Source organism: Thamnophis sirtalis, unplaced genomic scaffold (assembly GCF_051295495.1).
Source record: "Thamnophis sirtalis isolate CommonGarterSnake01/CBP01778 unplaced genomic scaffold, rThaSir2_p1.2 scaffold_6, whole genome shotgun sequence".
NCBI lineage: Eukaryota > Metazoa > Chordata > Lepidosauria > Squamata > Natricidae > Thamnophis > Thamnophis sirtalis.
In genome coordinates this window covers 14,872,216-14,887,617 of record NW_028261386.1, presented here as the reverse complement: position 1 = coordinate 14,887,617, position 15,402 = coordinate 14,872,216, and the positions used below count along the sequence as shown (strand labels likewise).

General features: G+C 43.8%; 1 protein-coding gene across 4 annotated transcripts in view; it reads left to right on the top strand.

Moving 5' to 3' along the window:
* COL26A1 (collagen type XXVI alpha 1 chain) overlaps positions 1-15,402 on the top strand; it is a 211,159-nt gene that overhangs the window by 38,334 nt on the left and 157,423 nt on the right. For all 4 annotated transcript variants that reach the window (XM_087717247.1, XM_087717243.1, XM_087717244.1 and 1 more), the window contains exon 2: positions 7,517-7,639. In XM_087717247.1, the coding sequence (XP_087573373.1) occupies positions 7,517-7,639 (123 nt within the window). The remainder of the gene's footprint in view (positions 1-7,516; positions 7,640-15,402) is intronic.

Below are 15,402 nucleotides of genomic sequence, written 5' to 3'. Positions count from 1 at the left end.
TGAACCTTTTTCAGGCACAAATGGTTTCAAAAATACAAGCAGTTATGACTGGTGGGTTTCAAAAATTTTCGCTATCAGTTTGGTAGGTGTGGCTAAGGGGGGCATATGACTGAGTGGGCATGGCCAACTTGATGTCACTCACACCCATGCCCACTCAGTCACATGACCCACCAATAAGCCACGCCCACAGGAAAAGGTAGGAAATTTTTTAGGATTCCTCCGTATCTACCCTTGCCCTCCCTTCGCCAGTCACCCCTGTTTCCCCTCCTTTAGCAGCCTGGCTTCCAGAACATGGCGGCTGCTGCTGCAGATTTTTCGCTGACCGGAGAACTTTTCTGCAGCCAGTTTCCTCCTCTTTGAGAGCCGGTATGCAAAGCATCGGGACAAGCGAGCGGCGACTGGGCGGGCAGAGTGAGCAACCAGCAACAGGGGGACTGGTTCAGGGGCATGGCCAGCTGGCCATCGCTACCGGTTCACCGAACTGGGAAAAATTTCCACTACCAATTTGGGCAAACTGGTGCGAACCGGCTAAATACCACCTCTGAACTATGAGCACTAGAGAGTTAAAACGTGAATCAGTACATTTTTCTCCACATGGAGAAGCATTGCTATATCTATTGGTATATTCTGGGTTTGTGCCAACTGCATTTTTAACGATGTCTTGCACTGGGCCATCTGTATGTAATGCTGGTGGTAGGATGTTTGTAAAGTCTGGAATTTAAGATGGTGGTATTTTATTGCCTTTTGGTGAAAAGCCTTGGAATCTCATAAGAACAGTTAAGATATTCGTTTACAGAAAGGATAACAAATATTTTTGTTGCTTTTAATGCATATGGATAGGCTAGTTTGTATGTAGGGTGTACACGTGCATTTTGTCAAATAAGATAATACATTAGTATGCGAATGCTATGCAGATCTGCTCTCTTTTCGCTTAGCATGCAGAATCCTATAGTACTTGTTACACTCCCCAAATATATGTGTGGAAATAACATCTGTCAAAATAAAGAACCTTAATATATGTAGTACTATTGGGGAAGTCCGTCTCCAGTAGTTAAAGTAAAGAAAAAGCTTGGAAGAAATATTGGGTGGGTATTCCTATACTAGGGATGTGGTGGCTCAGTGGCTAAGACGCTGAGCTTGACAATCGGAAAGGTCGGCAATTCAGCGGCTCGAATCCCTGGTGCCACGTAATGGAGTGAGCTCCCGTTACTTGTCCCAGCTTCTGCCAACCTAGCAGTTCGAAAGCATGTAAAAATGCAAGTAGAAAAATAGGGAACACCTTTGGTGGGAAGCGTTCCGTGTGCCTTTGGCATTTAGTCATGCCAGCCACATGACCACGGAGATGTCTTTAGACAGCACTGGCTCTTTGGCTTTGAAACGGAGATGAGAACCGCCCCCTAGAGTTGGGAATGACTAGCACATATGTGAGAGGGGAACCTTTACCTTTACCTATTCCTATACTCCTTCTTTTTTCAGAATAATTGAAATTACAGGTAGTTCTTGACTTACAACAGTTCATTTAGTAACTGTTCAAAGTTACAATGGCACTGAAAAAAGTGACATAACCATTTTTCATACTTATGACTAGTGCATCACCCCCATGGTCACGTGATCAAAATTGACTCATGATGGTTGTAGTGTCCCGGGGCTTCCAAAATGAAGAATCCTAATATATTTAGTAAGGGACACAGTGGCTCAGTGTCTAAGATGCTGAGCTTGTCGATCAGAAAGGTCGGCAGCTTGGCGGTGGGATTCCCTAGTGCTGTGTAATGGAGTGAGCTCCCATTACTTGTCCCAGCTTCTGCCAACCTAGCAGTTTGAAGGAATCTAAAAAGGCATGTAGAAAAATAGGAACCACCTTTGATGGGTAGGTAACAGCATTCTGTGTGCCTTCATGACCATGGAGACATCTTCGGACAGCGCTGGCTCTTCAGCTTTGACATGGAGATGAGCACTGCCCCCTAGAGTCGGGAATTACTAGCACATATGTACGAGGGGAACCTTTACCTTTACCTTAATATATTTAGTACTATTCGGGAAATCTATGTCCAGTAGCTGGAATGTTAGAGCACAGAAAAATTGGGTGGGTATTTCTATACTCCTTTTTGCTTTCATAATGATTGATACCATATTACCTCCTCATGTTTTGTTTTAAAATGGCATGTTAAAATGTTTAAGAAATGTGTTAATATTTTATTAGTGTTTACTTCCCAATTTTATTTCCAAAAACTATGGAATAGGAGGTTTATATAAGACTAATCACGCAGTCAAATCTTTACGGTTCCTGCATGCAGAGGACAAATTAAATAATACAGTTCTCAGGGGCAACAAAATAAAACTCTTTCTCCAAAGAAACATAGCATTCGTTTTCACAAGAGGAGGGTTTGGTTTCTTAGCTCATGGCCTTGCTTGCTTTTGTTAACTTTTGATATAGAACAGTCTTTCCCAACCACAGTAACTTCCAGATGTGTGGCTTTTAGCCCCCAGAATTCTCCACAACGGCCAAACTGGCTAGGGAATTCTGGGAGTTGAAGTTACACATCTGGAAGTTCTCCTGGTTGGGAAACACACATATATAGTGGTAGGTCAATATGTCCCTGTCTTACACTGAATCTCAAGGCACTGGGAAATGGGATAGGCCTTGGCAGTAGCATCCATTTATTTAGAACTGTAAAGCAGTGTTTCTCAACCTTAGCAACTCCCGGACGCATGGAATTCTGGGAGTTCTAGTCCATTTATCTTCAAGTTACTAAGGTTGAGAAGCAGTGCTTGCTGGCTGGGGGAGTCTGGAAGCTGAAATCCACGCATCTTTAAGCTGCTAGGATTGAAAATCACTGCTAAAAAGGGTACTTTAAAAAAGTAAGTATAGTATTGCATATAATTCATTTGGTCCAATGGTTTTCAAGAAAAATACAGTGATACCTCAGTACTCATCCTTAATTGGTTCTGGGAAGTGCAATGGCTACCCAAAACAATGAATACCAAACGAGTTTTTCCTGTAAGGAATAATGTAATGAATCACAAGGCAGCTGACACCGATAAGTTCTAGTGTGCAGGGGTGGGATTCAGGCAGTTCAGACTGGTGCGGGTGAACCAGTTGTTATGATTTTGAGCAGTTCGAAGAATTGGTAAAATTGACCACCGGGTAGCCCCGCCCTGTCCTGCCCTATATATTATTTTCCCTTTGCCACACGGTCCAGACCATCCGAGGTGGCGCAGTGGTTAGAGTGCTGTACTGCAGCCACTTCAGCTGACTGTTATCTGCAGTTGGGCGGTTCAAATCTCACCGGCTCAGGGTTGACTCAGCCTTCCATCCTTCCGAGGTGGGTGAAATGAGGACCCAGACTATGGGGCAATATGCTGACTCTGTAAACCGCTTAGAGAGGGCTGAAAGCCCTATGAAGCGGTATATAAGTCAAACTGCTATTGCTATTGCTATTGCTATTGCTATCCAGCTATTCTCTGTGCCTCACCTGCTCTGCTCACCAAAGGCAAGCAAGGCACTCGCTCGCCTTTCATCTCAGGTCAGGGCCCAGGGACACACCATTCCCTGGCTCCGGCTTTGCCCCAGAGCCACTGTCTGCTTGCCGCCAATCTCAGCCAGGTGGGGGGATGTGCCATTTCCCGGCTCCAGCCTTGCCCTGGGCCTCCGCCCGCATGCCTCTGCCCCCTTCTGGCCTCAAACTGCTTCTTACCTGAAGCGCTGCAGTGGAGATCTTGCAGCCATCCCTTGCCAAGGCTCATTCACTCGCCGAGATGCTCCATGTGATCTCCGGGTCAGCAGCTGCTTCTTTCCACTGGTGCTGTGGCTAGGAGAGAGAGCGTCTCTTGTGCAATTTAGCAGCTGTGAGCCGCCGCTTTCCTCTAAGTCCCATCCGGAAGGTGCGCAGCACAGAGAACCAGCATTCAATATGGCTGCTGCTTCTCTGTGCTGCACACTTTCTGGATGGGACTTAGAGGAAAGCGGCGGCTCACAGCTGCTAAATTGTACAAGAGACGTGCTCTCTCGCAGCAAGAGCAGCAGCAGAGAGAAGCAGCCACTGCCCTGGATTGCGGAGATGGAGCGGAACAGCCCCTAAAAGCTGCTCGGTCAACCCTCGCCGCGTGTCAGAAGCTGCACATGCATGGAAGCTGTGCGCACGCACCTGCAGAGAAGTTTTGCATGCACACATGCACGCACACTCACTTTCTTCGGCGAACTGGTTGTTGAGTGGATGGAATCCCACCATTGAGCTTGTGCGTTGAGTACCAAAAGAAACAATGAGTACTGGGACAAGTATTTTATGTCAAAATATGTTGAATATTAAATTTGATGAGTTTCAAAGCAGTTGAGTACCAAGGGACCAATGTAAGTGGATTTTCCCCTTATTCCTGCAATTTTACATTTTTATTTAGTAACCTGTGAGTCTATCTGTATGTTTTCTAGATACTACAATTTCCAACAGTTTAAAAAGAAAAATATTGGCATCCTTTTTTATGTTTTGTTAATGGTTTTTCTCTCTTTAGACATCATTTAAACAGTTACCTTAAGTGTAATTTTTGAGGAAATCTTCCTTGTCCCACCATAAATTTTCCTCATTCACTTTATATGGAGCAGAAGAAACATCCTAACGGCCCCCACGAGAAAAAGAACTAGGCCTAGGTTTTTTTAGCATTTAACTATGATACGACCTTTTCCTACATTTAGATGTGTTTGGAATTGTGAAATTATTGCTTCCATTCTTCATTTTTGCTTGTTCTTTTTTAAGGTGATATTTAATAGATTATAAATTAATAATTCCCCTTCACCGTTATCTATTCTTGGATGTCTCTGTGAAGCATGGAATAATACATTTTTAAATTTCCTTTTGTATTTTTTAAAAAAAAACTTTAATGTCATGGCAGTCAGTCCATTTAGGGTAAATTTAGAATCTAACTATAAGTGCTATATATATTTTAAAGAAAGATGTTTCCAACTAGAGAAGGTTGAAGTGAACTGGGCATTTTTGTCTTGGATGTTGCAGATTTTTTCCCCCTGCAAAAGTCCTCATTCACGTGAAAGATTTTTTTTTTAAAAAAAATATCTTCCTTTGTCATAAAATTACAGCCCCATGAGGTCAAAGCCATGAGTCATTCCCATAAAGATGAAAAGATGCATCCAAGGGACCGAGAAAGAAGCTTTTAATTATCTTGCTTGTTTTATTGCTAGGAAATCCTTCATCCCAGGATGCAAAATTTTAACTGCATTGGGTAATGTAAACACAGCTAGGTTCTCCCTCCTCAGTGTCAAATCTTTGTAAAGTTTAATCCTCCTTTAGTATATTTTCTACTTCATCTTCCTATCTTGGCATTTCCTGGCAAGGAAAAGATGGCCAGCTTGTCAGTCTGAGCCAGCGATATTGAAGGCTTCCTGTAGTGCCATGCATTTACTAAATGTAGCTCAGGGATGGCCAGCATTACATTTATCTGGATATATGTTTAAGATGACAAGAGCATAAGAAATGTTAGCAGAGAAAGTTTAGCAGATCAACCACCAGCTACAGGTAACCCTCAATTTCTGTTGCTGGGTAAGGCAGGTGTTAAAGGAGCTGAGCCCAATTTTACAACATTGTTGCCACAGTTGTTAAGCAAATCATGGCAGCTTTTTCAGGGAATCATGCAGTCATTAAGTGAATTCAGCTTCCTGTGTTGACCTTGCTTGTTGGAAGCCAGCTGGAAAGGCTACAGATGACGATTACATGATCCTGCCGATGCTACAACAGTTGTAAACGTGAGGGCTGGTCATGACCCACTTTTTTCAGTGCTATTGTAGCTTTGAATGGTTGCTAAATGAACAGTTATAAGTTGAGGTCCCAAGGGTGCTTTTCCTAAAGGTAACTGGACTCTTTTGGTCGCCCCCCCGAAAACGTTTTACTTTTCATCCAAGTTCTGAAGAAGTTTCTTGGATGAGAAGCAAAACATTTTCAAGGGGAAAAAATCAAGAAAGTCTAGTTGCCTTTTGGAAAAGCACCCTTGGGATAACCATGACCTGTATGATTGAGAATCTCCCCTACTGAATATCTGCACGAAGCTGCTGGCTGAGGTCATCCGAACTTTGGTGTTGCAGTGTCTCTGTATGCTGGTTTGTGTGTTCTCCAACACAACTCTCACAACGCTTCGCTGAAAGTACTTGCGCTCCCAATGGGGAGCTTACCTATCAATATCTCTACCCCAGGCTGCCTGAGTAGTACTATCGAGGTTCAGAGCGTGGAGCCGGTGGGGGCCTGGTAGAATATAACCAGCTTTAGCTCAGTTCAAGCAAGACTTAATGGCTCTGGGTTTTTGGACCTTCTGGTTTCAGGGACCTTTCATCTTTGATTGGGCTGCCACTGTCCCAGGCATACGTGATGCTCAATCTGGGAGTCCTCCTGGACTCAGATGGTAGCCATGGCCAGGAGGTTCTTTACAGAGCTCAGGGCTTTGGGCCAGTTCATTCATTCCTGAACCAGAGAGCGCTGTTTACAATCATTCATGCGCTTGCATCCTCCCGCTAGGACTGCTACAAGATGCTTCACATGGAACGGTCCTTGAGGAATATTCTAAAGTTTGAACTGATGCAAAATGCGATGACTTGGGCATACTGGTGCCGAAGTGTGTTTCTGGGTGCAACCTTTAAAAGTCTTTTGTAGTTTAGGATTGAGTCATTTATGGGGCCATTTTCTCTATCCTATCTAATCTGGCAAGAAGGGCATGCTCTGGGCAACATCCAATAGGGCGGGGTTTGATTACATTGAGGGCTGGATCAGCATTGAGGTTGTCCTCTTGGGGCTGGGCTGGGCATGGCCAGAGTGGGCGTGGCCAGCTTGATGTCACTTGTGTCAGGGCCCAAGCTTTTTGCCAGCGAAAACAGGCTCCTGAGCTCCATTTTCAGCAGGGATGACCTCCTGCAACCCTCTGCCAGCGAAAATGGAGCTTGGGAGGGTGGCTGACTGGGCATGGCCAGCTTGACATTGCTCATGTGAGAGGCACCTGCGGGGGCCAGGTGAGGTTGGGGAGGAATTAGGGGTCTCCAGTAGGTGAGACGGGATCTAAGACTGGCTGCGGTCCAGCCCAGATGGACACCACCAGGTTGCAGATCAACACCTGGTCAGCCTGGGTCAGTCCTTCGCTGTTTCTTGGGCAGTCCTGCGTGCCAGATCTAGCCACCTCATGGGCCACATCTGGCCCGCGGGCCTTGAGTTTGATATCCCTGCAATAGGGAATGTTGGCTGGCAGGGCCCCGAAGTCAGCCTTTTCTGACTTCAATAGCACCCCTTCCCCTTAGACTGTTATCACTATCACCTCCCGTCCCCAAGATTATATTGGCCCCATTCCTGTTGACCTTTAATAAGGACTCGTAAACCTGACTTTGTGCTCAAGCTTGGGAACCTGGGCATGCATTCAGTCTTAGTCTGGTAATTTGTACTTGTTAGCTTGTCTTTGGAATTTGGAGTGAACTACCGCTAAAACAAGTCATTAAACGTGAATAACAGAATTTGCCTTGTGTTCTATTCCACAGTCATTGGTGCCACTACACCGTCACTCGGACGGTTTCCTGTCAAGTGCAGAATGGCTCGGAGACAGTAATCCAAAGGGTTTATCAGAGCTGCCGGTGGCCGGGACCTTGTGCCAACTTAGTGAGGTAATGGACTATGTTTTAGACCTTTTTTTGATCCAAGCCACAGAGAAATAGCGGTGGATAAATACTCTGTTGACGGAAGCCAAAGGTGGCAAGAAGGCTTCAATCCATTTGAAGGATCAGCTGAGATCTGTACAATTGTTTGGAAACTGTATCGTTCTTTGACATCATCTACACTTCTGTTTACAGAGACATCTGTAAACATGTGAATTGAAGTCTATCTGAAAAAGAGAGCAATTCTTGGGTTATCACCTGGTCAGCTTGAATTGCAGTGGTCCCCACCTTTTTGGGTTTGGCCAGTGTGGGGCTCCTGTGTGAGCAGCAGGCATGTGCACAGGTCCATTTGAATGAGTGTCTACCCCTTACAGAGCTAGAGCTATGGGTGAGCCCGAGTGCCTGCCACTCGTGCAAATGGAGCTGCCCGTCCGCCTGTGTTCACTCACCGCTTGGGGACCCCTGGTATATGTTATAACAGTGTTTCTGAGGTCCACAGGACTTAAAGTCGCCAAGGTTGAGAAACACTGTGTTATAATGTTGCTAGGTTTTTTTTCTAATTGATTCCTAAATGTATACTATACTGAAAGTGATTACCTTCTGAAGGTGATCCAGGAGATCTGAAATGGGTGTTGTGTTGGTTCTTAAAAACCACAACGGTCAGAGGTCTTTCACACTCCACAACTCTCAAAATATTATCTTTCTTTTTTACATTAAACATCAGTGCAGATGCTGCAGATGTAAAAGAGCTAGTACATATCTTTCAGAGCCATAGCAAAAGTGTACATTGAGATCCTCCTTTGTTTGAGCAGAGAAGAGCAACAAAGATGATCAGGGGACTGGAGGCTAAAACATATGAAGAGTGGTTGCAGGAACTGGGTATGTCTAGTTTAATGAAAAGAAGGACTAGGGGAGACATGATAGCAGTGTTCCAATATCTCAGGGGTTGCCACAAAGAAGAGGGAGTCAAGCTATTCTCCAAAGCCCCCGAGGGCAGAACAAAAAGCAATGGGTGGAAACTAATCAAGGAGAGAAGCAATCTAGAACAAAGGAGAATGATAGTTAGAATAATTAATCAGTGGAACAACTTGCCTCCAGAAGTTGTGAATGCTCCAATACTAGAAGTTTTTAAGAAGAGATTGGATAACCATTTGTCTGAAGTGGTGTAGGTTTTCCTGCCTAGGCAGGGGGTGGGACTAGAAGACCTCCAAGATCCCTTCCAACTCTGTTATTCTGTTATCTTATTTGACTGCCCCTTCTTTTAGCAGGCTAGGAAGAGAGACCACCTTGGACCAATATGTAGGCAATTCCACTGATTGGCCTGTCAGAAACAATTCCCACTGCATAATGATATTCAGGAATCGATTGTGAGCTCGATTGAGTGGCTGTACAACTTCTTGTGTGGTTGCTCTAGTCTTTGGAATACACTGTAACTGTATTTCAGTAGATGAAGGTAAGAAACCAGAATGGCAGAGTTTCTAGGAATGGTCTTTATAGTTGTAGGGCAGAATAACATAATTTGCCTATCAGTAAACAGAGGGCTAAACAGAGGGATAGGCAGGGGGTTGGACTAGAAGACCTCCAAGGTCCCGTCCAACTCTGTTATTCTATTCTATTCTATTCTATTCTATTCTATTCTATTCTATTCTATTCTATTCTATTCTATGCAATATTCCTCTCTTCCACATCTTATTCCAAACAAATTCAAGGCAGGGTTATTTTGAGGTTCTTTCACCACATTTGCCTCTTTCACTGGAATTATTTTTTGAATGTCTCCCTTCAATGGCTTGCTTATCTCTTCTATGAAAGAAAGTCCACTTGAGTTCTGTTTTGTAGTTTGAGGTGGTACACCTAATGTGTTAGGCCACATCAAAAGGAAAAAAATTAATAAAAAGGTGCTGAGTTCTGACAAAATGTCCTTATTCTGATGAGTGGCATTGCAAGTTTCATGGATTGGGACAGTGTACCAGAAAATATCCAGAGACAGAAAAAGTTGCTGTTCTTTTCAGATAAGTTAAAAAACATTCATACTGACAGCTGTATACCCTCCTGAGTATAAATTAAAAAATAGCAAAAAAGGAGGTTAGGTGGCAATGTTAATGCAGTTATACGGCTAAAGATTAAATACACACACACTGTGCTTTTATTTATTTTTAACTATTTCCAGAGAGTTAGTTGTTTCATTCTCTTGCAGCAAAAAGAAAGAGACAAATTTACATATTTTAAAAAAATTGGCTAATGTTTGTTGCATAATGAATGTTCCGTATTTTTCGTAGTATAAGATGCACTGGAGTATAAGACACACCTTAGTTTTTGAGGAGGAAAATGGGGCGGGGGGATCTGCCTACCAGGTATTTAGCTGGCTAGTGCCCTTAGTCTGGTCAGCTTCAGCACATAAGTTTGCTGGTTTTGAGCAAGTGCACGCACACTTTTCATCCCCTGATTGGGGATAAAAAATAGCTGATCGTTGGCGAGAGAAGCAATGAGAAAAGCAGGAAAAGCCAAAGATCGCTTCACTCATTAGCGCCTCATTAGGGCTGAAAAAAAGCTTTGAAAAAGCTACATTCAGAGCATGAGATGCACCCAAATTTTCAGCCTCTTTTTTTTGGGGGGGGGAGTGCATCTTATACTCTGAAAAATACGATAATTGTGACATTTTGCGGCCATGTACCATTGATAATGCGAGCTAGGCTTCTCACCTAGTGATGCACAGGCCTTTCGGTAATTATCCTGAGCCGTGGAGCTCAGAAACAGCCCTGCGTGTGACTGTATATCATTTGGTAGATTTCTAAAAAAAGATAAAATGCAGGGAAAATCCATTTGAGAGTATCAGCATAAGAAAACTATGGGGATGATTTTAGTTCAACCAGAAATATCCAGGAGGCTTCATTCAGACATTGAACTTGAAACAAGTACTGTAGTGCTTGACTTAACTTCCATTCATTCAGTGACTGTTTGAAATTACTATGGTGCTGAATGAAGGGATGTATAACCAGGGATAGGCTTCAAAAATTTCAGCAATGGGTTCTCTGCCTGGTTGCTGGGTGGGTGTGGCCATGGTCGGTGTGGCCTAGTGAGCCTCCTACACCATGGGGGTGGGAGGCGTTTTCACCTTCCCCAGGTTCCAGAGATTTTCCTTGAGCCTCTGGGAGGGCGAAAACTGCTTCTCCCGGGCTCCGGAGGCCAGAAACGGGCCTGTTTTTCCCCTTCCCCAAGCCTCCGGCGGGCCCTGCACTTCATTTGCATCCAAAACAGGCCGCATGGAGACTCCTGGGAGGGGAGGAGTGGGCGGGGCCAGCCAGGGGTGGGATTTGGAGGTTCTCCAAACTGGCTGTAACGTTAGCTATAGGTTCTCCTGAACCTGAGCGAACCCGTAGCAGCCCACCTCTGTGTATAACTTTGCCTTGCCCAAAGTTATGGAAGCTGCAGAGAGATCACCTTTGGGGTAGAGAGCTGGCCAATTTCCCCATCAGCCTCCTATGGAAGTCACGTGATATCATCCTAGAAGCTGGCGCCATTTTGGAGTAGCCACAATGAATTGTCAGTGGTCCCAAAAGGGGGTCCGCCTCCAGGTGGTGCCATGCAGCTTCCATGTAGGAAAGCCACGTGGTGGATCATCACCAGCCGCTTCTAGAAAGAGATCTATGGAAAAGGTGAGTAGACCAAGCTGTGACAGGTGGGGAGGAGGGTGTGGGATGAAGCAGGGCTGGAAGCAGGCCCAAATCCTGGGGGACCCATGTGGCAGGAAGTGGAGCATGGGTTGCCTCCGGGAGTCGGGGGGGGGGGAGGGCACTGGGAGGCCCAGGACAGACATATATAGTGTGGGCCTGGGCCTGTGCGAAGCTTCTCAGGATATCTCCCACCCAAAGCACCCTATGCTCTGCTTAATGACCTTCGTGGTCACTTAATAACTGCAATGGGGAGAGCAGGAATTTTGGTTATTAAATGAGGTAATCATGTCGGCACTTCACATAATGACTGCTATGACTTATGACCGTAATGGAGCCTGCCCTCTCAGAAGCCGAGAACTACTTGTATTAGTATCCTTATATGTATATTCCATCATGCCTAACTCCAAATGCTTATATGCAACTCTCATCATATCCGATTCTCACCAGTCAAGTTGATACTGACTCTTAGTACAGTGTTTCTCAACCTTGGCAACTTGAAGATGTCCGGACTTCAACTCCCAGAATTCCCCAGCCAGCATTTGCTGGCTGGGGAATTCTGGGAGTTGAAGTCCGGACATCTTCAAGTTGCCAAGGTTGAGAAACACTGTCTTAGTAGCTATATAGACAGATCTTATCCAGAGTGACTGCTCAGGAAGATGAGCAGTTGATTCTGGAGGAAACATCACAGGTGCTACTAGATAAGAAATCTGGTTTGATTTATTGTCTCAAAAGCCTTTATCTTTCTTTTCTTTCTTTTTTTTTTAACAATTCATCGCTAATGGCCCATTTGGTTTATCCAATAAGCCCTTTATGTACTATATTGAGATGTAATTTTTACACATGCTTAAAAAGTATATTTTGAGAAGCTTAAGGAGAATATAGTGTTGCTCTCAAGTCCTTAGGAAATACTGTGTGAGCTGTGCCAGACACATTTGTTATGGTTACCCAGTGTAACACTCACTCTAGCCTTCCCAGTTTGATATCCTCCATATGTGTCAGCCTGAAATTTCCAAATTTCCCAGCTAGCATATGTAGGCCAGACACATTTGGATCCACGTTTTCCTTGGCAACATTTTTCTAGCACAATAGTCAATGTGCAAAATTGCCACAATTTGAAATTGTAGGCGTGGGATTTCATCTCTCTGCTGAGGATGGGGCTCACTGCAAACATAAAACAGAAGCCCTAATTCCTTCAAATAGCAAGGAAAATAAGAAAGTTCCTGGTATATACTTAAATTTCAATTAGTCCCTAAATTTATCATTTGGGTAAAGCTTGAAAAACCTCCTATGTGTAATAGAAACTTTTTGTGTGTCAGAGTGATGGTGGTAGAGTATGATTATGTATGCTGAGAGCGATATTTGCTTGAGGAATTTGTCAATAGTGAATGAAACCAGAGTTAACAATGGAAGAACTATTTTGTTTCTAGGATCTTCTTCGTCTGTCTCTCTTTCCCTTCTTTCCACATACATGAATGCAGACATACATACATATCAGGGGTGGGTTGCTGCCAATTTTACTATTGGTTCACAACCTGCGCTGCATGCATGTGTGCTTTTCAATGTAAATTGTTCTTCATGCTTGTACAGAACCATTTACAGTGAACTGCACATGTGCAGTCACTAAAAACCAAAATGGCGGCGGCCTGGCGGCAGTGCGGGAACCGATTTGGGGGCGTGGCAGGCCTGGGTCGCTGCCGGTTCTGCGACCTAGGTCTGAATTCCACTACTGGTTCAGCCAAACCAGGCCAAACCGGGAGCAACCCACCTCTGATACATATGTAATCAGATTTAAAAACCATCACTCTCCCTAACAGAGCAACAAATCTTTCCTTTTCCTTTTCCTTTTCCTTTTCCTTTCCTTTCCTTTCCTTTTTGCTTTCCTTTTTCCTTTTCCTTTTCCTTTTCTTTCTTTTCCTTTTCTTTCTTTTTTCTTACCTTTTTATTTTTCCTTTTTCCTTTTCCTTTCCTTTTCCTTTCTTTTTCCTCTTTCCCCTTTTTCCTTTCCTTTTTCCTTTCCTTTTTCCTTTTCCTTTCCTTTTCCCTTTTCCTTTTCCTTTTCCTTTTCCTTTCCTTTCCTTTTTGCTTTCCTTTTTCCTTTTCCTTTTCCTTTTCTTTCTTTTCCTTTTCTTTCTTTTTTCTTACCTTTTTATTTTTCCTTTTTCCTTTTCCTTTCCTTTTCCTTTCTTTTTCCTCTTTCCCCTTTTTCCTTTCCTTTTTCCTTTTCCTTTCATTTTCCCTTTTCCTTTTCCTTTTCCTTTCCTTTTTTCCTTTTCCTTTTCCTTTCCTTTCCTTTTCCTTTTTCCTTTCCTTTTCCCTTTTTCCTTTCCTTTTTCCTTTTTCCTTTTCCTTTTTCCTTTCCTTTTCCCTTTTCCCTTTCCTTTTTCCTTTTTCCTTTTCCTTTTCCTTTCCGCAAACTGCTTACAAACCTTACCATAAAAGATAACATCTTGACCAGACATGGGTTTCTACTCATTTGCCTGGGATCAGACAAACTGGTAGTGGCGGCAACGGGCAGCTCTGCACACCCACCCGGACGCTTCTGCGCATGTGCAAAAGCATCGTGTGAGCATGCACACGGGGTGTGCACAAGCACACTTGTAGTAATATAAATTGAAACCTACTACTGATCTTGACCTGTAGATTCTATGATTGGAAAAATCCCACAATTGAATACAATTCCTTTGTTGGTATAATATCTTTATGGAATTAAGAAAAACAAATAAGAGGAGCTGGGATACGGCTTGCTTGTACTTAGAACTAGAGTATGAATCCACAGATCAGCTGCTCAAACTCCCCTGCTTTAAATGAGATATTTAGCATTTTTTGAATTATAGCAATTATTTCTAAGTTTTTATATCAAAATGTTTTGTTCATTTCCTTGCCCATTTTTGGTGTCATTGCTGCTCTGCATAACATTTTAATACACTTCAAATAGTTTGGAGTTTCGAGTTTAATAAAATTTGTATGCCGCCCACTCCCTTGGGACTCTAGAACTAGCTTCGAATAGAACACACTTAAAAAAAAATAGCACTTAGACTTCTATAGAGCTTCACAGTGCTTTACGGCACTCTAGTGGTTTACAGTGTCAGCATGTTGCTCTCAACAATTCGGCTCCTACAATGAGACCAATCTAGCTAATAGAGAGATCAAATTGAGCTAAGGGTCGCAAAATGGTCTCCCTTAGTAATCACAAGCCTAACCCTAGTAAATAAGAGCTCTCTGTCTGTCTGTCTGTCTGTCTGTCTTTGTCTCTGTCTCTAGTCTCTGTCTCTGTCTCCCCCCTCTCTCTGTGTCTTTCTCTCTCTCTTTCTCTCTGTTTTTGTCAATGGGGTGTCTCTCAGGTAGACAAATAAAGAAGGTGAATGAATAAAGAACTTTTAAATTAACAGATTAACAGAGTTGGAAGGGACCTTGTACGTCATCTAGTCCAACGCCCTGCCAAGCAGGGGACCCTACACCAATCTTTCTCAACCTTGGCTATTTTAAGAAGTGTGGAGTTCAACTCCCAGAATTCCTCAGTCAGCTGGGTGAACTGGGGAATTCTGTAAGTTGAAGTTCATATCTCTTAAAAAGGCTGGGGTTGAGAAATACTGCTCTCCACCATTTCTGACAGATGGCAGTCCAGTCTTTTCAATATATATATATATAATGTAGAGTGCACTTTTTTTGCCACTTACCTGGGAATAATCCCATTGAACTCTATCTGCATAGACGTATATTGAACTGGGCTGTTTAAAACTGTACAGGTAGTCCTTGACTTACAACCATTCATTTAGTGGCCGTTCAGAGTTGCAAGGGCACTAAAAAACTTACTGTATATTTCGGTGTATAAGACACACTCCTCCCCCAAAAGTGGATGGAAATGTCTGTGTGTCTTATAGAACAAATGTTGCTGAAATCCCACCCACCCACCAGCCCCCACCCACTGGCCTCTGCCTCCAGGCAATTTACCTCCTTGCAACAAACAGCAAACGCCCCATTCCAGGTGGCGGGGTTAGGCGGCGGTGGCAGCAATCCCCACTGCCTGGAACAGGCTGAAAATGGAGCACATGAAGGCCGAAAACAGGATGTGCGGGGCCCAAAAATGGGGTGCGCGGAGGC